Here is a 27641-nt window from a genome sequence, read left to right on the forward strand (position 1 = left end):
TTCAAAGAAAACTAAGCCTACATATGTTATAGTAAACCTGCTGGAAAGCAAATACAAAGAGAAAATCTTAAAAGCAGCAACTGTAAGACTGATAGTTGGCTTATCGACAGAAAACAAAGCAGTTATATTTTTTAAATGCTGAAAGAAAATAACTGCCACCCTAGAACTTCAAATGAAGGCAAATTAAGATATTTTTAGACACTGTCCCCCTAGAAAAACGCCCCAAAACAGAATTTGTTACCAGCAGACTCACACCAAAGAAAAACCAGAAAAAGTTATTCAGGCCAAAGGAAAGTGGTCCTAGGTGGCATCTTAGAGATGCAAAAAAGAATATGGAGCAATAAAAAAGATAAATACGTGGGCAAATTTTTAAATGTCTATAGGATTTAAAATATACATACCCAACAAAAAGAGCACAAGGTGGGGGTGGGATGTGATTGATGTTAAAGCAGTCTAAGTTTCCTGCATTGCCCAGGAAATAATAAAACTGCTATTTTGCATTAGACTTTAACAAGTTAAGGAGGCATGTTATAATCTCTAGTTTAAGTAACCTTTAAAAAAATGTCAAGCTTGTAGACAGGAGGAATAGAATGATTTTTTTAATCTTTTTTTTTTTTGCATGTAATGGTTTCAAAATATATTAAGTAAACAATTACAGAACTAAAGGAAAAATCATCATATAATCATAGTGGAAGTTTTGTATGTTCTTAACCCACTCCTCTCAGAAACTGACAGAGAACAAGCAGTTTAAAAATCAGGAAGGACATGAAAGATTTGAACAACACAATTATAAATTTGACCTGATCATCTTATGAAGAAGTCTGTTGCAAAAGACTTGTAATTGCAAAATACCCATTTATTTTCAAGTGTACATTTAACAAATGACGATACGCTGTGTCACAGAGCAAATCTCAACAAGTTTCAAAGGACTGAAATCCTACAGAATATCTTCTCTGACCACAGCGGAATTAAGTTATAAATTAATAACAAAAAGGTAACTAGAAAATGCCAAATGTTGAAAATGTAAGCAATGTGCTCTCAAAAGAAACCATAGGTTAAGGAAGAAAGGGTAATGAAAGTTAGAAAACATTTTTATTAAATGATGAAAATTCAAAAATATCAAGCTTGTGAGACAAAACTAAAGCCATGCTTAGAGGGAGCTGTACATAAGCTTTAGATACATAGATTAGAAAAGAAGAAAGGCTTAAGGTCAATTATCTCAATTTCAAGAAGTTTGAAAAGAACTGCAAAGTGGAAGAATCAATAAAGATCAGAAATTAATGAAATAGAAAACTCAAAATACAATACGGAAGATGAACAAAGCTAAAAATTTGATTCTAATTAATTGAACTCTGATTAAACCCCAGCAAGACTAACCAAGAAAAAGAGAAGGCATAAATTATCAGTATTAGAAACTAAAAAGAAGAAACCCCTACAAACACTACATTAAAAATATGAGATTTTATGAATGACTGTATACCAGCAAAGTTAAAAGATTAGATGGAATGAACATATTCCTATTTAGAAACAAACACACACATGAACTACTTACCAAAACCAACACAAAAAGAAATAGAAAATCTCTGTGTTCTATATCTATTAAATACAGTGAACTTGTAATTTTAAACCATGCCACAAAGAAACCCCAATGCCCAAATGGCTTCATCAGTGAATTCTACCAAATATTTAAGGAAAAAAATAACACCATTTATACACCCTTTCAAAGTTCTTCCACATACCTCAATCTTATCCAGCAAAACCCTGACACCAAAACTTGACAAGACCCAATTCAGAAAGGGAATGACAGGCCAATCTCTCTCACGAACATAGGTATGAAATTTCCTATTATATTTGAGTGTCATTATGGGATAGTATTGTACCTTGATTGATCTGTGAGTGAACACTGATTTATCAATGGTTTACTTTTGTTTAAAAAGTGTTTTATAGGCAAGATGAGTGGAGGAGCAAACCGTAACAGGGTAGGTAATAAAAACATTTGTATTTACTAGTAAGCTTTTACTGAAAGATTTGTGAAGTCTGATGTTTACAATAACTTTGCTTTTTAAGTGTTTGCTTTAGCTCTGCCCAGTAACTATTTTGTATCACCACGTGAAAAAAATTACATAAGCTGATTAATTCTTATTCTTGCGGACATTCATAAGCATTTCATTAACAAGATAGTGTCTATTTTCAGATGCCTAAATAAAGACCATTAAAATGTAATGCTATAATACTTACAAACCATCCACTAGAAACAAAAATGATAGCCACATTTTTATTTTACCTTTTTGATTCTGAAAACTAAACAGTTCCTTGCAGAAGTGGGGAGTAGTGGGGATTTCCAGGGTGAGGTGTGCATTATCCATGTAAAATAATTTTCAAATAAACCTACGATGCCTGTATTTGTATAATGTGTTTTATTTTTCCCCAGTACAAATAAAACAATTCACTGTCACCTGATTACTTTTTAAAAATTGGAAATGTTTACCTTTAATAAATGTTAAAACATCTATTATTTTAAATGAATTTTACATTTATTACATATAACCAAAATTTAATTGTACATGTACCTATAAATGTGGGGCTTATAAAAATCATAAATAACACTTAGTTTCTGTAAATGATGAGCAATCTCTTTAGCTATAGTGTATGCATCCTTCACTTAATAGAGGAAGATAGTATTTGATTTAACTTACTTCCATGTTTCTCATAATAATGCTATTCATATAGGAAAGATAATGTCCTCAAGATCATTTTAATGGATCTTGTTGATGACAAATGTATTCTACGTTAATCTTTATAAAATATTTGGATTATTTGAGTGATAGCTCTGTAAATATAGAAAGAGAGTCTCTAAAAGTACTTTCATTTTTTTCCAATTAAACTTGTTTGAGTAGATTTAATATGTTAACATGGGCATTCTGTTGTTCAGAGTGCTTCCAAAACCAGCACACTCACCTCTGGGGCTTTCCAAGCAGAAGTTTTAAGTCCCCTAAACTTTTTTGAAAAAAGAAGGCGTTGATGTTGGAAATGTGCCAGGAGTAACCCTTGGTGTTTCTCATAAAGTGCCACAGTGAAAGTACCCTGTCCCACAAGTCAGTTCCTTTTATCAAAATCATAATCTCACACACTACCATTTCCAGAAAGCCTGTCTCCACATTCAAGACAGCAGTAGGTCAGATAAATATTTTTTAATCTGTATTTTTTACCATTCCTGTACTTACTTCATCTGGAGTTTTAACATCTGTTTACCAAATTTACAGACCTGTCAGTTAAAATGTAAAAGTACTTTTTCCTCAGTGTAAATAGCTTAGGAACATCAAAAGTTAAAAATTAGCAGTCTCTCCTTTTCCTTTTGGAACTCACCTAATGTTAAAAATTAGGTGCTTTAACCTAAGTGTCCATCAACAGATGAACGGATAAAGAAGATGTGATATATATATTGTATGTATACAGATACATATACACACACACACAATGGAATAGTACCCAGCCATAAAAAAGAATTAAATAATGCCATTTGCAGCAACATGGATGGTACTAGAGATTATCATACTAAGTGAAGTTAATCAGACAAAGACAAATATGATATTGCTTATAATGTGGAATCTAAAAAAAATGATACAAATGAACTTATTTACAAAACAGAAACAGACTTACATAGAAAACAAACTTATGGTTACCAAAGGGGAAAGGGGGAGGAGGGATAAATTTTGAGGATGAGATTGACAGATACACACCACTGTATATAAAATAAACCACAAGGATTTACTGTATAGCACAGGGAACTATATTCAACATCTTATAATAACCTATAATGGAAAAGAATCTGAAAAAGAATATATATATATAACTGAATCACTTTGTTGTACACCCAAAACTAACAAAACATTGTAAATCAACTACAGTTCAATTTTTAAAAACCTGAAAAATAAATTGGTGCTTAGTAAGGCAGAACTCACACTCCAGAGCCAGATAGCCAGGGCTTGAATCCCAGCTCTCACTTTTCAGCAAGTGACCCTAGGGCAAGTTATTAACCTCTGTGCCTCAGTTTCCTCATCTGTAGAATGGGACAAATGACAGTACTTCTTACAAAGCTGTTGTGAGGATTCAATGAATTTGTAAGTGTAAGGATGCTATTAGTGTTTGCTACTATTATTGTCTCTCCAGAAACTTCCTCTGCTTAGGTAAATAAATCCTGTTTCTGATTATTGTTTACAACATGGGATGTTATTACTCTGTAACTTGTTTCCTTTACTACGATATGGAATTGCTTTGTCAAAGGATATTTGCACTTTTATTTTTTTTTAAATCAACACTACCAGACTGGTTTCCAAAAAGCACAAAAGTAACTGGGCAGTGTACCAATCAAGCTGCACAGTAGGGAGTTACAAAGTAAAGCAACTAGCACGATTACAATAGCACAAAGGTGGGAGGGGGAAATGGAAGTATGTCACTCCAAGGTTCTTACAATATACCTGAAGTGGCAGAATTTTATCTGAAGGTAGACTGTGATGTCATAGATACAGATTGTAAACCCAGAACTAAAAAGAACAAAACAAGAGGTATATAAAATAAGCTAACAATGGAGAAAAAACAGAATCCTAAAAATACTCAAATCATCCAAAAGAAGGTAAGAAAAGAGGAAAAAAAGGAGCAAAGATGGAACAAACAGAAGACAAATAGGAAGACTTAAACTTCACCATATCTATAATCACATTAAATGTGAATGGCCTAAACACTCCAATCAAGACACAGAGATTGTCAAACTGGATAAATTGAAAAAGCAAGACCCAATTACATGCTGTCACTTTAAATAGACATAGATAAGTAAAATGACAGAATTAAATATACCATGTAAATGCTATTCATAAGAAAGGTGAAGGGCTATACAGTATCAAAGGTTTCAGAAGCCAAAATTTAACCACCGATCAAGGAGGACATGTAATAATGATAAGAGGATCAATTCATCAAAAAGACATAGTAATCCCAAATGTTTATGCCTCTAATCAGAGCTTCAAAAACATGAAATAAGAAAACTGACAGATCAAGAAAAATAGACAAATCCACAGTTTTTGTTGGAAATTTCCAGTTTTCTCACACGTAGACAGAAAATCAATATGGGTATTTCAACCAATTTAACCTAATTGACATTTATAAAACATTTCACCAGCCACAGTGAAATACAGTTTTTCCAAGTGCACATGGAATATTCACACCACTTGCTGGGCTAAAAGTTAAGACAAGTTGATGGTTCTGGAACAAAAAACAATACATTCTATTGACCTGAGGACCAGTGTTTTCACTCAAAAAAGTTATCTGTGCAAAGGCTTGGGTGTACGTGTGCATCCAGCATCCACAGGGCAGGTGAGAGCAGACGTATTCCTAAGCACAGGAGGCGGGGGTGCGGAGACAGCGTGGCGGCTGACAGCTTGGAGGAGGCAAGAGGAAGTGGCTTCTGGCCGTAAGACTGAACGAGGGATATGATGAAGCGTGCTCGATGCTATATTGGGTTGATCCTTTCACTGAGCCCTAAGGAATCGCCGATGGAGACCCTCTCCTCGTTGACTCTTGGTCGAGGTGCACCTGCTTTGGGAGGCCCCGCGGGGAAGCCTGAGCGCGGGCGCGAGGCGGGGGCCAGGCCGTCGGGCTGTCTTCCTTCCCCGGGAGTCCGGCTCCGACAGTCCGGGGATGCAGGCCGGCCGCGTCTGTGACCGTGAAAGACACCCGAAGGCAGGTCGCAGGCAAACCTGCGTACAGGGGCGCACAGTGCGGCAGAGGACGCGGGCGGCGGGCGCGGAGAGCACCCGAGGTCGCCCCCGCGACCCCCACCTCCAGGCACCCTCCCCCACCCCCCGCCACCAAGGCGCGGGAAGCGGACACCGCCCGCCTCGTTCGGGCACCACCTGGCGGGCGGGCGGGCGGGAACAGGTGCCCGGCGCGGGGCGGGGCCGGGCGGCGGCGGGGCGGGGAGGGGGCGGGGCGGGGGGCGGGGCGGGGCGGGGCCCGGAGACGGCGGAGAGGACCGAACCCGAGGCCCTGGGTTGCCGCGCCGCCTGGGCAGCAGAGGCCGCAGAACGGGCCGCCCAGCCCGCCCCTCCGCGCCATGGCCCCTCGCGCCCGGCGGCGCCGCCCGCTGCCCGCGCTGCTTGCGCTCTGCGCGCTGCTCGGCCGGCTGCAGGTAAGGGGGGCTGCCCCGGCTCCCGCTCCCCGCGCGCCGGGTCCCGCGCCCGACGCCTTCGCGGGAGCTGGGGAAGGACGCGGCGCGGCGGCTACCAGACGTCCCGAGACCTGGACGGAGCCGCAGGAGCTGAGGATTTGGGGGCGGAGAGGGCGGAGAGCTGGGGGGCTGCGGGTTGGACGGTGGAAGGAGGGAATGGGCGAGTGGAGGGGAACTGGGGTGCAGAACGGGGAGTTGCGGGACCCCAGCACCCGGACACGGGCACTTCCAAAAGTCCCATTTAGTGGCAGGCTTTAGTGGTGCCGTTTATTCTCTAAACATTTCTGGAGCGTCTGCGAGGTGCTCCTGCAGTGTAGCTGCTGCGGAGGCAGCGGCGTGGACACAGACCCTTCCCCCGCGAGCAGAAGAAGCAGCGAGGGAAAAATTCGGAGCCGCGGACAGTGCCCACGTTAAGTAACCATCCCACATATGATTTCTCCTTTCGGGCCATTTTGAACCCGCCGGAGCCCTCGGTCCTGCCCTCTAACTGGGCTTCACACGCTCTCCCCACCTCAGCTTCGCTGGTAGTCTGAAGACTAGAGCGATGCTCGCCTCCCGGGCGTGTGGTGAAACAGGATTTGGTAGTTTCTTCAGAAAGGCTGACATCAGATTTCTTTCTTATGCTCCCCTCTTTTTTATGTCTCCCTTCTCCCCTCCGACTCCTCCCTACAGTTTAAGGTCCACCGGCTCAGGTTCTGGCCCAGAATGACATAGAGTCACTTGTTCTCAGAACCCCTCTGATGATGTTAGGACAAAATAGTGTTCACAGTCGGAGAAACCAAGGTACCTGGGGTGCTTCAAGCCAGTAGGGGAGCCAGAAACAGCCCTGTCCTCCATGCGCTCAGCAGGGATGGGACTGGGACGGGCCGGCGGGCACAGCGGGCAGTGGTTACTCTCACTGGGGCCAGGCCCTGCTGGGGCTCCCAACCCAGGAGGCACCCGGGGCTCCCCTGGCGGCCCACGGGGCTGATAAAAGGCGTGAAGAGGTCTGGGGGTGCCAGAACAAGAGCATCTTCCTACGTCGTGTTGTTCTCCGCACCCCAAGTCCTCTCAGAAGAGATTTCTTTACAAGATCACTCGGTACAGTTGCCAAATAAATAAAACCAGTTACTGGTTTTCTGCCCTCCCCGGAGGAGAGCTGTAGTGTAGGAAGCCCAGCACCACAAATACCATTGAAAGCCTTGTATACTTGGAAGTCCCTCAGAGGAAAGGGTAAATGTTGGTGGTTTTCTGGGTTTCAGCAGTTTCAGATTTCCCTTCTCTGTAAAGATTGGTTTAGGCTGTTGTTAACAGCTTTCGGGGGAACAGCTCGAAACCCCAAGAAGACAAGGGGAACGGCACTTGGAGAACTGTGTTTGGAGTGAGGAGAGAGGGGGAAGCCAGCCTGTGATTAGAGCCTTGACAGAAATAACAGGAACGTGCTATAAGGCTGGAGCAGACAGTTCTCAGGAAGATTCAGTCTATTTCGTTTCTACTTGTATGAGTCTCTAGGAATGGTTGAGGGCAAAGAAGGCGGAAAAGCCTGCTGGAATTTTTCATTTTAAACACTTCAGGTGTTGCATAATTAAGTGTTCAACAGGTTGGACAGGGTGCTGCCTTATTTGAACCACAGGACTAGGGCTCCAGTGAACAGCTAGCCACCTGAGAAAAACCTGCTCACTACACAGTTTTAAAAAAAAGCATCTCGGGGCTTCCCTGGTGGCGCAGGGGTTGAGAGTCCGCCTGCCGATGCAGGGGACACGGGTTCGTGCCCCGGTCCGGGCAGATCCCACATGCTGCAGAGAGGCTGGGCCCGTGAGCCATGGCCGCTGAGCCTGCACGTCCGGAGCCTGTGCTCCGCAATGGGAGAGGCCACAACAGTGAGAGGCCCGTGTACCGCGCAAAAAAAAAAAAAAAAAGCATCTCACGGTGTTATTGCAAAAACTACATATGTACATATATGTGTAAAATGCAGTACGTTCTAACATGAACTCATTTGCTATCAAAACATTTATTTCTCAGAGCTATCTTTCAGCAAGGGCTATCTTCCCCCCTTTCCCTTTTGGCTACTTATATTATGTGCATTTTTAAATCATACCTAAACAGGAAACAATCAAATGATATTGCGATGGCTCTAATCAAATGATATAAGTTTGTGCCCAGTCTCCCCAGTGGAAATCCATTAATTCTGAAAGGTGGAGCTAGATGTAATGTTGTAGTATTATCCTCCAAAGATACTGTGGTTACAAGCACTCTGTTCAATTACTGCTTCTTTGGCCAACCTGATCTATTAGGTCAAAGAAAGGAATTACACTGGCGATTAGTTATCACACAAAGGGCAAGGCTTAAAGAACTGCTGAGTGTGGAGGATGGAGGAGGTATTGGTTTTGGCAAAAACAGCTTCTGGAAAGTGCTTTATCTGCAAGTATTGTATTTAGTTTCATTTACATTATATTAAATCGATTTAAACTTACCTGGGGGGCTGTAAGTTTTGCCTTTTAAAACATCTCTGTGCTTATATCTCTCTGCGCCTGTGTGAGGGAATCTGACTTCAGACGTAAGAGTATTTGCCTACAGAAAAAAACATTTAAAATTTTTATGTTGATAGTTCTGCTGTTTATTCCAAGGAACTCTAGGAGCAGGCTGTTTTCAATGAGGTCATTGATCACACAGCCATGTTTATCCCTAGGTATCCAAGACCTAAGGGCAGATTCACTCGTACCCAGGCCAGCAAACATATTTGGGATGTAAAACCTTGTGCTGGTGAGAAACAAGGCGAAGACATAGCTGGGTCTTCACAGGCCACAGTCCAGTCGAGAGGACGAGACAGGTGAAGCTGTGATAATAATAACGCAGCCTATGTTACGAGAAGCGCAGAGGGTGGTGGAGGGAAGGAGGGAGTATAGTTGGAGGGATCAGGGCGGACTTTTGGAGGAGGGGGCTTCTGAAGCGGTCTTCGGAGGATGGGTAGGAAATCAAGGGTCAGAGAGGGAATGTTCCCAAGAGGCTGTTGTGGGGAAGAAAGCTTTCTATCTGAGTGGGTGGCGTCAGTGGTTTAGGCCTGAAGGAATCTTGCCAAAAAGAGAAAACCCACATATTTTTATGACTTTATAGATAGCACAAAGCTATCTGTAAAGCTAGCTTAATTCAAGAGACCCCACGACAGACAGGACATTAAACATTTATAGTTTTTGAGATAACACTTGTATGGCCCTTGTTGAGGTGGTAATGTAGACTAATCAGAAACAGATAAGCCACAGAGCCCTGGAAGGCCTGTGGGGAGACCCTGCAGAGGAAATCCCCTGGGTGGGACTGGGACTGTAGGGTAGGTAGGTGCCCGCCCCGGCCCTGGCTGTCTTCCTGCCCTGCCAGCCCATCCTAGTGGGAAGACTTGGCCATAAGTCACTACTTTGTTTGGAGAATCACAGACTTGGGGATCAGTGTCCTTTTCGTTCACGTTGTTGATAAATATTTCAAATGCCTTCCCTGTTATTTCCTTCCCACCACTTCCCCCCAAAATGGCACATCTGTATTATGAACATATTCTCCGTGTTGATAAGGAAATATGAGCTTGCTTTTTCAGTTATCTACCAGAAATTCATATGCCAGGAAAACTGAAACAATAAAGGTATGTCTTTGAACGTCAATAAATCAGTGTTTTATGAGGCCATGAAAAGGGGAGTTCCAAACCAGGGCCTCCTTTGCAGAGTGTTGTTTGAAGAAGGTGCCACGTGAACTTTCTCTGCCAGATCAGTATTAAAATTCCCCCCATGCTATTTTCCTATCTTTGAAGCGCATGGAAAAAGACAGTGGTGTTTTTTTCCACATGGTGTGTCCAGAGGATGCTGTCTGGGCGGGACTCGCTGTGGACGTGGATCTGCATCCCGCCCTGACAGCTGCCCTCTCTACAAGTGATGCCCCAGGGCATCTACCCTCGGGCCAGGTGGCCGCCAGGACAGCTGTGGCCTGGCAGCTGTCTGCCTGCAGCGGCCGCCCCCCAGCCCCCAAGGGAAGCATACCTGACCCCACCTCCCGGCCCCCAGAGCCGGCGTGGGTGGGATTCGCGTGCCAGGTGATTCTCCCTGCAAGTGCCTGTAAATTCTCCACCTGGTTTGTAGGAAGTTGGGCACCTAATCTTCGTGTTTCCCTCTGGCTGCCACGTGGGAGCTTCCTGTAGGACCCACTGCTAGGAACACAGATTAAACTCAACTCCTCCTTTCTACCCCCCAAACCCAAGCCCCGAGCCTGAAGAAACCACGAGTGAGACAGTGGACTTCAGCACAACAGAAGAGCGGGTGGGTCTGAAGTTCTCAGTGCGCTTTTGAGGTTTAACACTGAGTGGGCGGCGGGCGTGGTCACGCGGAGCCCAGCGGGTTCCTCTGCCCTGGTTCCGAGAGGCGCCGTCAGGCTGCGTCCTGCCCGCGAGCCCGGCGGGCGCGCTCCCCGGCGCCCTGCCCTCCCTCCCGTGGGCAGCGGCTGCTGGCCCCGCTCATCGCCCGGCAGCCCCGGCAGCAGTCTCAGCGCGTCTGCGTGCACGTGCGCTAACCTGCTCTCTTTGTCCTGTGCGCCACCGGCGCCCTCCAGCCTGAGATTTCTTTGGGCTGCCACGTCCAGGGCACGGCGCTCAACAGTGAGAAAGAGGACTGCGTTTGGGTTAGATGTGCTCGTTTAGCTCAACAAAGCGAGCGCCTCCTCCAGGTGGGCCGCCCTGCAGCAGGCTAGGGAGACGGAGAGCAGGGGCATAGCCCTCGTCTCCGGGAAGCCCCGGCCTAGATGCGTGCAGACAGAATGCAGTGGGACACTTGTGCCATCAAGAGTGCTTTCAGAGTGTGGTGGGCGCCCAGGACAAGAGCGCTTTAACCGGCCTGGAAGTGTCGGCGGAAAATACCCCCTTTTCCTTACCGTGCGGTTGTGTGTGTCCAAAGCACAGAAAGAGGGGCAAGGGGGCAGCATGTGGTCTAGGGGATCAAGAATGGTTTGTGCTCTGCCTGGTGGTGGGAACGGTGGGGAGGCCAGACCGAGTGCAGCGTTTTCAGGCGACTCTGAAGAGGACAGTGTTCCTGGGCTCCAAGGGCAGGCGGGGAGCGGAGGCGGAGCCAGCACTCAAGGGCCTTATGTGCAAGGAAAACAGTTTAGATTTTATCTCCGTGTATTGTGAGCTGGGGAGGGACTTGATCAGATGCGGAGGTCATGGGGAAGGGTGCCATGGCGCTGCGGGGAGGAGGGGGCCCAGGGCGTGGTGAGGAGGCCACAGCCCCTGCTTTGGGGAAGAGCTGGTAGAGGCTTGAATCGGGTCAGGAGGGTGGCAAGAGAAAGGAGCGATTTCAGAGCCAGCAGGCTGTGCTGGGCGCCGAAGATACGGGGCAAAGGATGTGGTTGGACCTATTATTAAAAAAAAAAAAATGTGGTAGATGTCAGAACAGCTGACCGTTTGATTGTATTTTTTCACAGTTTATTAAGGAAACTTCTTAGTCCAAATCAGAATCAAAGCAGGTTCAGGTTCAAGTAAAGAAGGATTGTTTTTTCCCCAAACAATAAAGAAGGTGGCAGTTTAGGATATGGAATCGCATTTGCTTTGGATTATTTTACTGAGAGGCAAAGGTCCTTAGACCCCACTGGGGTAAAAAAAACAAGCTAAGAGCCCCAAGGCATTGGCTCTGCAGGAAATTTGTGTGCTCTGGAATTCAGAGCCATTTCCTGACCTAAAGGTGTCTTTGAATCAGAGGTTCAGGATGTAGGCAGAGTTTTAAAACTCAGGACTAAAGAGATAAGCACTCAGTGACCCCCAAAGAGTCCAGCATCAGAGCTGGTGTGGCCTACGCCATGGTCTTCCCACGCTGGCCTCAGATAGGTCACCTAACCCCCAGCAGAAGCAGTGTTTACCTTGGACCCACAGCTCAGCAAAAACTTTTTGCTTGCATGAGACACCTTTTCCTGGTGGCTATTAGTGCCTCAGCTGAGTGTTTCCCTTCCTCTCTTCCCACCCCCGCTTCTGCTCCCCACTGCAAAAAGTCCTAGGCTAGCAGGTGACACAGAGGCCCGTCTGGCACAAGCAAAGTCGGAGAGCTGCCAGGTTTCCAAGTGGTAGGAAGAACCGACTGCAAAAACTACCCTTTCGGTTCATCGGAGTAATAATAACTCATTACATTTCCTGTGCAGTGTTGAGAGTACAAGAGCCACTTCCTCCAGCTACCAGAAATTTGAAGACTTTCCATTAAAAATGAGGAAGAAAAACTCTTAACTTTTTGTGAATGTGATGGTTAAACCTGGCAAGCAGGGAGAGTGGATGTGTGCTATCGCACAAATCCTGGGTTCTCCTTACCCACCCCCAGAGTGGGAAATGAGCCACTTTTCTAAGGTTCTGAGTTTTTAAAAATATTTGTTCCTTCTTGGAACATACGTAGCAACTAACTTAGAAGTGTATCCTTAAGTAGCACAAAGAGCCGCCAAATTCATATCCAGTTGAAAAAAAATCTGTCGAGGGTTCTCAATTTTGTACCCAAGGTAGAAAAACAGGATCATGTCTGAAACGTTCATGGTAATTGAGAATCTGTTCCATTTTTCAAGCCTAGTAGAGATTATTCACACCCACCCTTGCTATTCCAGTGCATTATTTAACAATTCCCAGGGGCAGGAACTTCCCTATAGCAGAATCTAATACTGTGTCACAATTTGACTCCGTTTCCTCAAATTTGTTCTTTCATGGGGGTAAAGATCAGTTGGCCAACGTCTTCTTTATTTTTGTGTTTCTCTCGAAGATTGTCAGCCCACGACTTCCCCTTGCTCGGGTTATTCATGCTACTTCCTTCAACCTCTCTGTCAGCCTTTTTTCCTTTCAATTCTCTGGACCCTGGTTTTGCACTTCCATAAGACACTCTGGAAAACGTCAGACTTACCCCCCAGCCTGTGCCCTGGAGAGTTCCCCACCTAGTAGGGAAAATAAGACAGCCCCGTCTTCAGTCCTTGCAGTGAAGTAGGTCTAAAGCTGCCAAGAGCAAGACGCTGCAGGAGCGCAGAGCGCACAGGGTTGCCATGGAGAGCTGGGCAGGTGGCACTTGTCTGGGCCTGGAGGGACAGAAATGAGTCTGAGGGCGGAGTGAGCCGGGGAAGGGTCAGAGGTGGGACAAGCAGCGCCGAACGGGAGAAACTCAAGTCCTGTCCGGTTGTCCGGGGCCCAGAGCTGGCCAGAGCCCAGAAAGGCCAAGGCCAGCTGGGGACGGGAGGGGTGCTGGTTAGTCACGAACAAACCTCAGGAGGGTGCTGGGACTCTGCCCTGTGGAGGGGGGGCCGTGGACCCAGCGTCCGCAGCTGGGAACGTGTTAGAAATGCATGTTCTCGGGCCCCACCCCAGGCCCACTATATCAGACACCGCTTAACCACCTCTGCAGGGGATTCTGACGCACACTCGAGTTTGAGAACCGTTGCTGTAGGCGTGGGATTGCATAAAAAGATTTTGAGCTCAGCTGTAAGTTAATATATATGGTTAATGTACTAGAAGCACCTGCCTCTTGCTGAATCCGTCCTGTGTGCCAGGCATGTGCTAGGTGCTTTACATAGATTTTCTCTAATCCTCCCTCCACTTTGGCAGGAAGATGAGAAAAGTGAGGCACAGAGAGGTGCAGTTTGCACAGCTCATAAGTGGCAGAGCTGGAACCCCTCCCAGGTGTCCGCCCCAGTGGCATGGCATTAACCCCTCAGGGAAACTGCTTATTCAGTCGCCTATACGACAGGTAAGCAGCAGAGAAAGAAACATCCAGGACATGGTTGGGGGGTTGGGCAGGAGCAAGCTCTTTTAGCGTTTTGGGAAACAGCATAACCAGTTGGCATTCGTGGGGCTCGGCTCAAGGAGGTACATTCATTGAGGGCTTTCTGTTGTTAACTGTCATTGAGCAGAAGGAAGAACACTATGACTTTAAGGCTGAGTTTAAACAGGCACCCTGAGCATTCTCAGCATAGGGTCCATGTACCAGTTGGTCCCTGACTCAGGAGGAAAAGACATGTGACATTTTGAATCATCTCTGCCACTTCCTGAAGCAAAGGCATCTCTGACTCCTCTATGCCACACACACGCCCACCAGAAATAAACTGTGCTGTACCACTGACTATAGCCCTGCTCCTGTGTTTGTCAAGACAGTTCATGGGCCATGTTTATCGCACTTCTGCCACCTGCCAGGCTCTGTCCTGGACAGGGTGGGGTGGGGGGAAAGTGCCCCTTCTGATGGGCTTAGGTTTTCTGTGTCCCAGTTGGGATCCCTGTGACCAGGCCGTTGAGGTCCTACTTAGGTGTAAAATTACAAATAACCAAAGCACTAGAATGCACAACCAGTCTTTTTTTTTTTTTTTAAAGAGATTGCAAGTTCTAGAAGGAGGGCATTTTGGGGGGGCGCTGCATTGGGTCTTCGTTGCCACGTGGGCTTTCTTTAGTTGCAGCGAGCGGGGGCTACTCTTCGTTGTGGTGCACGGTCTTCTCATTGCGGTGGCTTCTCTTGTTGCAGAGCACGGGCTCTAGGTGCACAGGCTTCAGTAGTTGTGGCTCACAGGCTCTAGAGCGCAGTCTCAGTAGTTGTGGCGTGCGGGCTTAGTTGCTCCGCGGCATGTGGGATTTTCCCGGACCAGGGCTCGAACCTGTGTCCCCTGCATTGGCAGGCGGATTCTTAACCACCGCGCCACCAGGGAAGCCCACAACCAGTCATCTTAACTGCATGGAGTAGTCCTCACGGGCAAGGGAATGCAGGTGTGACCGGCAGGTGGCCTGGTGAAAGGGGCTTCATCCAGTGTGAGAGGCATTCTGTTCCCAGCACGAGGGACAGCATAAGAGGCTGGAGCAGCTGTGTTGTGTGTTGATTAGGCGGACCTGTGTTCTATCCCTATTAGAAAAGACAATTTGAGCCCAGGAAGAGATTTCTGATCTTGATTTTGCAACCCCTTTCCCCCAGGGTGTCTCTAATTTTGTCCCCAGTTGGTGCAACCTTTCCAAGTCCACGCTTGGGAGTGTGAATTTGATTCAGAGCTAGTAGGAAACCATCATAGTTTTCTGTAAAGGGAAGTTATAAGATCACAACAGTCCTTCAGGAAAAATGATTCATTAATTTACCTAGAATTCGAGCATTTGCTCTGTCTGGCACTGTGCCAGTCGGCTTATCACTAACTGTCTGAATGGGCTGCCTTGTCTCTTTGTGAGGAAGCAGAAATATGCGGAAGGCAAAGCCTCAAGCATGGTGCCTGGCACGCAGTAGGTGTTGCATGAGGCCTCCTCGAGATAAATGGTGTCTGTCTCCAGCGGTGGGCGAGGTTGTTCTCAATGTTCATTACGTAAATGGAGACAACTGTACGGCGTTTGGGAATCTGAGAAAGTTCTGGCTCTGGGTCTTTAATTGTAACCTCTGACCTTGCTACTCAAAGACCAGCAGTGTCAGCATCGCCTGGGAGCTTGTTAGAAAATCTGCATTTTAAAAAGGTTTCCCGTTGATTCTTTTTCACGGTAAGGATTGAGAGGCACTGCTCTGTGAACACGCAGTGGAGGAGAGTCAGATTCCCATACCTGGCACAGTGCAGCGCTTAAAGGTACCGAATAATTTTGAGCGGTTGAGTTCGTTTTCTATATTTTTTAAATTCTTTATTGGAGTATAATTGCTTTACAATGTTGTGTTAGTTTCTGCTTTATAACAAAGTGCATCAGCTATATGTGTACATATATCCCCATATCCCCTCCCTCTTGCGTCTCCCTCCCACCCTCCCTATCCCACCCCTCTAGGTGGTCACAAAGCACCGAGCTGATCTCCCTGTGCTATGCAGCTGCTTCCCACTAGCTAGCTATTTTACATTTGATAGTGTATATATGTCCATGCCACTCTCTCACTTCATCCCAGTTTACCCTTCCCCCTCCCCATGTCCTCAAGTTCATTCTGTATGTCTGCGTCTTTATTCCTGTCCTGCCCCTAGGTTCTTCAGAACCATTTTTTTTAGATTCCATATATATATGTTAGCATACGGTATTTGTTTTTTCTCTTTCTAACTTACTTCACTCTGTATGACAGACTCTAGGTCCATCCACCTCACTAGAAATAACTCAATTTCGTTTCTTTTTATGGCTGAGTAATATTCCATTGTATATATGTGCCACATCTTCTTTATCCATTCATCTGTCGATGGACACTTAGGTGGCTTCCACGTCCTGGCTATTGTAAATAGAGCTGCAGTGAACATTGTGGTACATGACTCTTTTTGAATTATGGTTTGTTTTTAAAAAATATGTAGGTCACTTGTGGCTGAGACCAGAGAAGATGAAGCTCAACTGTGTTAAAAAAAAAAAAAAAAAAGGAAGAAGAGGGACGAGTTCAAACAAGTCCAGGGATAGCACTAGGTGTGGGGTGTAAAGCTTTGAAAAGCAAGATAGATGAAGGGTGCCGAGCATGGCAGTGATTATTCCGGAGGCCAGGGCAGTGGTGTCTGGTGCCCCAGCCACCTCGACGGGGAGGGTCCCCCCGCTGCCTCTCCCCCCAGGTCCAGCATCCTGTGGGCACCTGCTCAGTCGCCAGCACCGGCTTAGTCCTTCCGGGAACTTCGAATCTAGTTGAAGTCCTTGCATGTGGCCCTGTGAGGACATCGGAGCGTGTGAGATGTGGGATACATGAGATACATGGTGGGATACAGGAAGGGTGGAGGGTCTCAAGGGTCAGAGTCCCCGGGCAGGGCTCCCCAGGAGAGGTGGGACGTGCCGAGCCAGGAGTGGGGGCTGGCGTTTGGATTGGTGATGGAGGCGGGGAGAGCCGAGCAAAGCATGGGGGCCGGGTTGGCACAGGAGCAGGCACGGTTAGTAGAGTGGCGTGTGGGTGGTCGGCAGGCACGGGGGACGCCAAACCAGGTTAGGGGGCTTGGGATGCCGGCGAGTTAACTGAGGATCCTGAGCGGGGGGTGACCCTGAAAGTGGTGTAGGGCCGTCTGTTGAAAAATGCTGGGGACAGGCGACTGGAGGGGAGGGGGCGGTGTGCTGAGGGCCTAGTTGCGAGCTTTCAGTCTACCAGGAGGAGCAGGCACACGAAAAACAACCAAAACAACCGTAGAGCATCAAAGGGATTGGGACAGGAGACAGTCCTGGTGAATGTGAGACCATCTAGCACAAGGGGCTAACCAGTCCAGGTCTGAGGTTAAACCAAAGTGGCCAGTGTGGGCGAGGTCATGTGTCGGACTGGTTGACTCAGGCTCCAGGGTTGAGTGGGATGACACGGGTTGGCTGGACGACATGGAGCGGGTGGAGGCCGGGGAATGCGGTGTGGTTTAGGCCTAGGATCCAGGGCAGGGCTGCCGAGGAGACGGTAGGAGGAGGGGCTGGGGTGAGACGGAGCACACGTGCGGCCCGGGGAGCCTTGCCGAGGCGCTGGACTTCATCTTGGCCTTGAACGATCTCTGACCTTGCCACTCAACAACCAGCAGTATGAGCATCACCTGAGAGCTTGTTAGAAGTGCAGGGTGAGGCCCCACCCCACACCTACCCAATGAGAATCGCATTTTAATGAGATTTCCAGGTGATTCTGTGCACTTTTAAGAGGCGGGTGGGGGGAAGTCTAGTCGCTGCCCCGGCCACTTTGGGGCTAACCACCTTATTAGCTTGGTCCACCCCCAGTATGGAGGCAGAGGCTGCGAGGGTCCTTGGCGTCCAGCAGACCAGCACAGGCTTGGAAGCACAGGGGCCATTAGCGCTTACTACAGGAGAGGAGAGAAAGCAGTTCTCATCTCAAATGAATAAAAGTTAAAAAAAAATTTCAAGAATGGTAAAAAAAAAAAAAAAAATCCTTTCGCACTGGGAGAATAAAGGGGCATTCACTGGAGCCTGTGGGGTGAGAGTGTGAGGACAAGGCAAACCCATCCTAATTACTGTGTTTGGGAAACTAACCTTTCTTGTACCTTCATTTCAGGTAGCTCAGGCTGCAGACTTTTCTCACCCTTTATCTCCCCGGAAGACAAAGAAACTTGCAATTAAAGTTTTGACATGCAAAGTTATTTCTTCATTTTCCCTTAGGCCCTATGTTTTCTTGTCTAGGAGCAGAGATAATAAATACATTGGGAGGAAAGTAAGAAGGAGAGCTGAACAAAAATCAATAGACCTTTGATATGCTCCTGTCTAAATAAGTGCAGCACTTTTTTCCTTAAAGGAGCTTATCTGGAATCAAGGTGGTCAGAGAAAAAAAAATACTGATGGGGCCATAAAAAGCAACTTTCAAGACAGCTCATGAAGTCAACTGTAACGTTTGCTAAATCAAAATGGTGAATATACCAAGATTTCTAATAGGCCACAATTACTCTGCATTTTTAAGGGGTTTTTTTTTCTTTTTTTAATCAAACCTGACCTGAGTCAGATTTCTTTTTCTCTGTATAATATCTATTTTTTAAAAATCTGGTGGCAAAACGGTGAAGACAGTAAATTTTATGTTATGAGTATTTTATAACAAATAAACATAAAAATTAAAAACTCATGGCAAATATTGTATTTCCTGCCTGGTGATAAAAATAGTATGAAGTGCTTATTATTTAAAACATTATGTCCACTACTAACCTAAGGTCAGTATCACACAGTCCCGGAGCTGCAGGTGCATATTAACTCACGATCTGGGTAAATTATGTCATCCGTTGTGTGAGTTTATACTCCACCCTCTCCTCGCTGTGCTAGTCACACAGGCCTTCCTGCTGTTCCTGGTCAAGCCAGGCACACACCCTCCCGGGGCATTTGCAAATGCTTTTTTGTCCACCTGAACTACTCCTCTACCTGACACTTGCTATTTATTTGGCTTGTTCCCTCACTTCATGCAGGTCTCCACTCAAAAGCTCATCTCATCTCATCTGGTGAGGCTCCCCCTCATAATCCCATCACCTTACTTATCCTGTTTTATTTTTCTCATCGCAGTCATTCCAATCAGATTCCATTACATGTTTGTTTACTGCCACTCTTCTCCCAAGAAGTACGATGTAAGCAAGGACTCTCTCTGTCTCGTATCTACTGTATCCAAAAAACTTAAAATTGTCTCTGGCACATAGGATGTGTTCAGCTAACCTTTGAGGAGTAAGTGAATGCATATTTAATTTGTTCCACTTTTAGGTTGTAAACTCACGGAGCACATCTTACTTAAACGCTAAACCTCCTTGTTTGTTTTCTAGAGAGCTATGCAGTGATGCCGTTTAGACTGGGAAAGTTTTTCTGAAACAGGAAAATCAAAGATTTCTTTCAAGTTGGTAAAAATGAACCCAAGGGTCCTACAGCCCTCTAATAACCATTCCAGTCCTATATAATAAGTCAATGCTGTTGACAGCTAAATTGAGTCCTGTGAACAGGTCCATGCAAAGTGAAATTACCCCCATAAAAACGGGCAAAGGACTTGAGTGGACATTTCTCCAAAACTGGCCAACAGGCACATAAAAAAGATGCTCAGCATCGTTAGTCACTAGGGAAATGCAAATCAAAACCACGCTGAGAGGGGCTTCCCTGGTGGCGCAGTGGTTGAGAGTCTGCCTGCCGATGCAAGGGACGCGGGTTCGTGCCCCGGTCCGGGACGATCCCACATGCCGCGGAGCGGCGGGGCCCGTGAGCCATGGCCGCTGAGCCTGCGCGGCCGGAGCCTGTGCTCCGCAACGGGAGAGGCCACAACTGTGAGAGGCCTGCGTACCGCAAAAAAAAAAAAAAAAAAAAAAAACCCACACTGAGAGACCACTTCACACCCATTAGGATCTCTATTAGCAAAAAAAAAGGAAAATAATAAGTGTTGATAAGGATATGGAGAAATTGGAACCCTCCCGCATTTCTGGTGGGAATGTATTAAAATAGTGCAGCAACTACGGAAAAAGTTTGGTAGTTCCTCAAAAAGCTGAACATAGAATGACCATATTTGTGTGCCAGTGTTCACTGCAGCCCTACTCACAACAGGGAAAAGGTGGAAACAACCCACGTGTCCATCAACAGATGAATGGATAAACCAACTGTGATGTATTCATACAATGGAATATCATTCTGCCATAAAAAGGAAGGAAGTTCGATATATGCTACAATATGGATGAACCTTAAAGACCATGCTAAGTGAAATAAGCCAGACACAAAGAGACAAATACTGGATGATTCCGCTTATATGGGGTACCTAGAATAGTCAGATTCACAGAGACAGAAAGCAGAATAGAGGTTACCAGGGGCTGGAGAAAATGGGGCATTATTGTTTAACTCCAGGGTTCCCAGGTGGAGGGGAAAATGGGGAGTTACTGTGTAATAGTTAAAAGAGTTTGGGGTGATGAAAATGTTCTGGAAAGAGACCATGGTGACGGTTATACAACATCATGAATGTAATTAATGCCACCGAACTGTACACTAAAAAAATGGTTTAAATGACAAATTTAGTTATATAGATAGATAAATAGATAGATAATTTTTACCCCAATAAAAACAGTTTTAATTAAAGTGCCCCCAAAGTTTTTCAAAAAATGGGTTTTCGAAGGACTGGCATAAAAAGACCTAAATTCAGTGTTTCACGATGGAGACAGCCCTTTCTCATCTCCCTGAGATAAGCCACTTTCTTTGCTCCTCCTGCAAGATCCAGACTCGCTACCTTGTTTGTTCATGCCAGCTGTTTACATGGCTATTCCTTCCATAAGACACCTGTCATTCCCTCCATCAGACACTGTTCATTGCCAAAAGGAGTTCACACCTTCTCATTGGCCCTTCTCATTCCACCACTGTTTGCAATACACTCCATGGCGCTGCTAAAAATGACCCCCCTTTCTTCTATAGCTGCCTCTTCCCAGGACCCCACTCCCCTGCCTCCGCATCTGCCCCAGGTCGCCCACTGCCCCTCCTCTCCCCCTCCACCTGCCCAAGCCCCATTCTTCACTCCTGCCCTCGCCCCTGCCCTCTGGGCTTTGTGCATCTCCCTCTGTGATTCCTTCCCGTGTATCCCAGGCCAGGCTCCCTCCCCTTCCCAGTCCATGACCAGTGAGGGTTACCTCCAGGGACTTGGTGGAACTTGATCTGCAGTGCACCAGGTCTTGTGTTGTCCTGTGGGTCTCTATCTGTTAGTTTTCTCTCCTCTCTAGCTGCCTGTGTCCTCTGCTGCGACACACTTTGAGAGGGTAGGGGTGGACTCATCCCCTTGTCCTACAGAAGCCAATACCTTGCACAAGTATTGATATATGAGAACTCAGTAAAGACAGCTTTGAAGGTGTGATGATAGCAGAGCTTTTTAAGAGACTGGTACTTTGTGTTATTAAACCCTAGACCAGGCCGAAATTTGTCTTCTGGTCATAATCATGAAAAGTCGTCTTACAAGATAAGGCAAATGACTCAGGCAAAGGAATGACTGGCCTTCCTCTAGTGTCTGCACAGTGAGGAAATCAACTCACAACCCCTTCATGGGGAGTGGTCTGTACGTGGGGAGGGGTTTGATTCATATTAGTGGGTTTTCAACGAGACCAGCAGGAGTTGACCAGCTTTGATGAACGCCTTCGAGTTGGAGTTCTGAATACTCTTTATCACTGGAAACACCTTCGTAAAATGCATTTTAGAATGCCCCAAATCCCTTAGTAGCAGGTCAATTATTATAATAGTATTCGTGATGGTCATCATTTTCTTCACATTCTTCTCAAACAGACACATCTTTTCGTATTGTACTAATCAGAGAACAGTTGAGCCTCACTTTTTTTATATGTAAATTATTTATTTTTGGCTGCGTTGGGTCTTCGTTGCTGCGCGCGGGCTTTCTCTAGTTGTGGTGAGCAGGGGCTACTCTTCGTTGCAGTGCGTGGGCTTCTCCTTGCGGTGGCTTCTCTTGTTGCGGAGCACGGGCTCTAGGTGCGCGGGCTTCAGTAGTTGTGGCACGAGGGCTCCGTAGTTGTGGCTCTTGGGATCTAGAGCACAGGCTCAGTAGTTGTGATGCACGGGCTTAGTTGCTCCACGGCCTGTGGGATCTTCGCGGACCAGGGCTCATACCCATGTCTCCTGCATTGGCAGGCGGATTCTTAAGCACTGCACCACCAGGGAAGTCCCGAGCCTCACTTTTAGCAGCAGAATTTTTTTTTCAAGAGCTGTGTGTAAAATATATTTCTGTAAAGTGAATTGTAGTATTTTGGACACTCAGGGAGTTTTCTATTTAAACCCTCTGATTCTCTGTATCCACTTCCATCATGACTTAGACCACATACCTGGCTTCCATAACGTGGGGTCTTCACACTCTTAACATGTTCCACAGTTCAGTGTTTTCCAGGGAGTGCGCAGGATGATTTGCTGGGGTGCACAGGAGATCCCCAAAAGTTGCTCCTTTATTTTGTCTCTTTAATTGATAACATACTATCTTCATAGGTGCCTGTGTAATGTTCTGAAGTATGAAATGTGAAGCTTTGTTTGTGCAAAAGAAAAACAAGCCTGATGTTTTCTCTGTAAACCTGTAAGCTTGAAATTCTTTCTGCTTGAAATTCTGAGTTTTTCTAAAATGAAAATGTCTAGAAGGGCCTTTGGTCATAGCTCGATTCTATCCCAGTTGACAGAAATCACTGACAGAATCTAGCAAACACTTTATCAGCAGAAGCTTTGAGTAAGCTCGCTCCCTCCCCAGCCCGACTTCCGTCCCCATCACCGACTGAAGCTTCAGACAGAAAGCCACTACCATGACTCAGGCCACCTGCCACCATTTCAGTCTCATGAGAAAGCACTTCTTTATGTGAAGTCAAACATGCTTTAAAAGAAATAAACCTTTTGGATTAAAAACATGTTTCTCTGGGAATTCTCTGGCGGTGCAGTGGTTAGGACTCCACGCTCCCACTGCAGGGGGCACAAGTTCTATTCCCAGTCAGGGAATTAAGATCCCGCAAGCCTCGAGGTGCAGCCAAAAAAAAAAACCCCCAAAATCATGTTTTTCCAATTGCCCAGCTGAAACACTCTGCCGCCAGCTTTTGTCATCAGAGCCATGTTAAAACTAAACAGGGATGGTACGCTCAGGAAAATTGCCAGGCCTTCAGAATTTTTCTACGAGTCCCTGGTCTCTTTTCCACCCTCTTTCCTTTTTCTGTCACACTCCTTTCCCTCCAGCCCATGACCAGGGAACGATCTGGTGAAAGTAATTGGAGTTCACCGATTCTGCCCAGGTACGTACAGTAGCATCCCCCCTAACGACCACCAGCCAGGTGTGCGCCCCTGTGCTGAGTAAGTGACGCAATTCCCGTCCCGCCTCATTCCCCCAGCTACCTGCTAGAAAGGTCCTTCGCTTCAAAGTGAAGCGAAAAAAAGCAGAGCCTTCATTTTTCCTGAGTATTGCCACTTGCCATTGATACATCATTTTCCATGAATTATACCATCTCATCCTCACTGAGGTGGGATGGGTGCAATTATTAGCCCCATTTTACAGGTGAAGAGACCGAGGCTTAGAACTGACTTTTTTCCCCCTTGTCCTCAAATTGTAGAAAGGTAGACAGTTTTATTAAAGAAATGTCAGGCATTCTTCTATCCAGGCCAATCTGGAAGTTCAACTCTAAGAGCTGCCCTGGGTGGAAGAATCCTGTCCTGAAGTCTGCCCTGTGCTAAACGACCAGGGGAGCTACCTGGCTGGGCAGCTTCTTCCGTCTTCACCAGCGCACTGGTACCACGCTCCCTTCTCCCTGTGTCTTTCTGGCCCTGGCCTCTGCTCTGCTAAATCCGTACATTCTGGCATGTCAGACTTTACTTCAGTTAGTGTTTCATTTTTCTGTTTTCTCTGGAAACCTGCCTTATCTGATGTGCAAGCTCAAAATGATTCCTCTCTGATATCCACTTCTAATTCTGAACTTTTAACTGAGAGGCATGACAGTGGATGCTTTCTTTGCAGTAACAGACATATAACTGTGCCATGTTCAAGAGTAGAAAGCCGGATAAAATAGAGCAGGGCCACTGGGAGCTTCTGGAGTAAAGGAGCTAAGAAAGGGACCAAACTGAGCAGGTCCCCTAGAACATCTCGGTTGAAAGGGTCTGTGTTTGGATTCACTAACTGAAATGTTTTGAGGGGAGAAACTTAGACCTCGTCTCTGGCCTGACTGCTCAGCCAGCTAAAAAAACAGACATTCAAAGAAATGGACAAGAAGGAACAGCATTTGTTTGTCGGTTCCTCTGGCCTATGACTGAGACCTTTTGTCTGTTTGTTGTCTATTCTATTCTGGATTAGAGCACTTTTCACTCGTGACTTTCTTTAAGGATATTTTTTTCAAGGGAAGCAGAACTATTAGGTGTTATTTTCACATTCAGTAGTTTCTCTCTTAAGAAAAACCACATCTTTCGTTAACTGTAACATTCAGAAATTTGATACCATCTTTACTTAATTTACAGCCAAATTCTCAAGTATAGTCATGGATGATATTTTATAAAATGAAATCTATGGAAAATCCCTCATTTGTTCTTCTGGGTTGGGTTCTTTTCCCCTTGGCTTGACAGAAGGAGCCAAGCTTCTTTCTCTTTTGTTATATGTCAGCATGAATTTTTAGTTGAGTAGAAAAGTAATTTTAGTATTCATAATGGCTTTCACTACAATTGGGTTGATTAACAGCACGAAAAATAAATATTTAAGTCAACCTTCCCTTCAGGATTCTGAATACAGATCCTTCGGTCTCTGCAGCTCAGAAATGTTTTGTTTCTTCAGCTTGGGGTTTCTCAGGATTAGACCCAACATGGCATTGCATTGGGAAATAAATCCACGGAGCTTTATAAAGACAATTTTGATGTACAATTTATTATCTCCCTCCGGCCTCCCAAAGCCTTGCACAGACATGCTTATTCCAGAAGAGTTTGTCAGCCGTTAAAATTAAATACCAGCCCGTATGCCCTGAAACAAATATACACATGACACAAAACACACAAGAAAGTGAGGCAACAGATGGCCAATAAATCAGATGTATTGTCTTGCCATTTTAACTCCTTTATTTAGACTTTCCAAGGAATTTATATGGGGGGAAAGGAAAGGCAGGGGATGTAAAGGATATTTGCTATAAACAGACTCTAGTGTTTCTTATACATTCAGGGGAAGTCTGTTAGAAAGCAGAAGTTAGTCGATGTAAACTCTGTGGGCCAAACATTACTTTTGTAGTTTATTGATTAAGAACTGTGGTAGGACGTGGCTGGTTTTTCTGAGACTTCTAAGTACCATGCGTGAATCAAATCGTATTCCCCAAAACACAAGCGCTGCAACAGACCTGAATTTGAATGTATGTGACTGTATTCTTTATTCAATAAATAGACATTTTAGAAGTGGTTCTGCTTTATTTGCTTAATGAAAACAACGATGGTTCAGAAGCTCTATTGTTTTAGAGGGAAACAAGTCAATCCTGAAGGCAAACTAAGCAAAAACGTAGGTAACTCAAAGTTTGTACGTTTCAACTCGGTTACCAAAGGCCTTCTGTTGCTACATCTTGGGCAAAGAGAGGAGACTGGAGGTGGTTGACAAAACCACCCGATGAACTGAAAATCTGCAGCCTTCTGCTGAATCCCCCCATTCCCTGGGAGGTTGCTTCCAAAACACTGAAGCAGGAACATGTTTTTTATCAAATAACTGCCTTACTAGGATTGCTACCAATAATAAGAGCTACCACCTCATAACCTTTGGGAGCTTGGTCTTGGGGGCTATAGAGTCAGGCCCAGATTCTGAGCTGTTGGGAGGGAAAGGCCAGAGGACCAGGAGGGGCTTGAGCAGCCTGGAGGCTCTTCCAGCTGCTGTTGAGATGGGAGATGTCAGAGCTAGAATCTGTAGGAAAAAGAAGGGGTCACACCGTATGCTAACACATATATATGGAATCTAAAAAAAAAATGGTTCTGAAGAACCTAGGGGCAGGACAGGAATAAAGACGCAGACGTAGAGAATGGACTTGAGGACATGGGGAGGGGGAAGGGTAAGCTGGGACAAAGTGAGAGAGTGGCATGGACATATATACACTACCAAATGTAAAACAGATAGCTAGTGGGAAGCAGCCGCATAGCACAGGGAGATCATCTCGGTGCTTTGTGACCACCTAGAGGGGTGGGATAGGGAGGGTGAGAGGGAGACACAAGAGGGAGGGGAGATGGAGATATGTGTATATGTATAGCTGATTCACTTTGTTTTGTTTTGTTTTATTAATTAATTTATTTATTTTTGGCTGCATTGGGTCTTCGTTGCTGTGTGCGGGCTTTCTCTAGTTGTGGAGAGCGGGGGCTACTCTTCATTGTGATGTGAGGGCTTCTGATTGCGGTGGCTTCTCTTGTTGCAGAGCACAGGCTCTAGGCACACAGGCTTCAGTAGTTGTGGCACGTGGGCTCAGTAGTTGTGGCTCTCAGGCTCTGGAGCTCAGGCTCAGTAGTTGTGGCACATGGGCTTAGTTGCTCCGCGGCATGTGGGATCTTCCCGGACCAGGGCTCGAACCCGTGTCCCATGCATTGGCAGGCAGATTCCCAACCACTGCACCACCAGGGAAGTCCTTATAAAGCAGAAACTAACACACCATTGTAAAGCAATTATACTCCAATAAACATGTTAAAAAAGACAAAGAAGGGGTCAGACTGGGAGGGGCTGAAGGGCATCCGTTCATTCACATCAGAAAAACGCCAGCCTGGGGATGTATTTGGCAGGCTCTCCAGACAGAGGGAGGCTGGTGTCAAGGAGATCCAGCTCAGGCTAACCGGAAACCGAGCCCAAGAAGGTTGGACGCAGGGACTTGGGATCCAGGAGGCAGGCAGGCAGAGCCCGTCTGGCCTGTAGCTTGGAGGGACAAGTCCGCAGGGGATCAGCAAAAGGTGACAGGCCAGGGTGTCCAAGATCTGGATTTCCTAATAGTTACAACTGCGGGGACTGCAGTGCAGAGAGCAAACCACAGGGTTCCCGGACGTGGAGCTCGGGATCAGAGTGAGACCAGCACAGGGCAAGCTTTACATGCTGTGTGAGGTCCGGGGAGCTGCAGATCCTCTCATAAGAGGGTCATCCTGGAGCTGCAGCTCTGCCAGTGGGGGAAAAGAAGCAGAGAGCTTCTTAGAAGCAGAGAGGCAGGACAAGAGAAGGGAAAAAACAACAAAGGCATGTCTTGCCTTCTGAAGGTGTAGGCCTCCTACAGAGAGTCTTCCAGATTCTTTTTATTTACCCGCAAACCACATCTCCTTAACCATATCTATGTACGTACGTTGCCTTTTGAGTTGTATATGTATTGCCATTTTGAAGGTTTGAAGGTGTACTGCAAAGTATCTGATGTAACTCAAGAATAAAGTAGGGTTCAGTTTAAGCTATACCTTAACTTAGATTAATTCCATACTTTTCTGCCTCACCATAGCCAATTCTCCCAGTAGCAGAATTGCTTATGCAGCTTAAAAGATCTGTAATCCTAGAGCTGTGTCAAGCAGACATATCCGTTTTGGAGTGATGAAGGTGTTCTGGAGTTAGACAGCAGCGGTGGTTGTACAACTTTGTGAATATACAAAAAAAAAAACAAA

The 27641-nt window shown here is 46.0% G+C and overlaps 1 protein-coding gene and 1 long non-coding RNA gene across 4 annotated transcripts in view; one reads left to right on the forward strand and one right to left on the reverse strand.

Annotated features, from left to right (window-relative positions):
- Positions 1 to 5306: 5306 nt before the first annotated feature.
- Positions 5307 to 10813, reverse strand: LOC309815074. Its single transcript, XR_014295796.1, has 3 exons — positions 10746 to 10813; positions 8674 to 8770; positions 5307 to 5708 (listed from the first exon to the last, which is right to left on the reverse strand). It is a non-coding gene; the product is annotated as an uncharacterized lncRNA (long non-coding RNA).
- TNFRSF11A (TNF receptor superfamily member 11a) overlaps positions 6097 to 27641 on the forward strand; it is a 57290-nt gene continuing 35745 nt past the window's right edge. For all 3 annotated transcript variants that reach the window (XM_082641544.1, XM_082641545.1, XM_082641546.1), the window contains exon 1: positions 6097 to 6181. In XM_082641544.1, the coding sequence (XP_082497670.1) occupies positions 6107 to 6181 (75 nt within the window). In that variant the 5' untranslated portion in view covers positions 6097 to 6106. The remainder of the gene's footprint in view (positions 6182 to 27641) is intronic.

The sequence above is a fragment of the Mesoplodon mirus genome (genome assembly GCF_964341445.2).
Source record: "Mesoplodon mirus genome assembly, chromosome: 13".
Lineage (NCBI taxonomy): Eukaryota > Metazoa > Chordata > Mammalia > Artiodactyla > Ziphiidae > Mesoplodon > Mesoplodon mirus.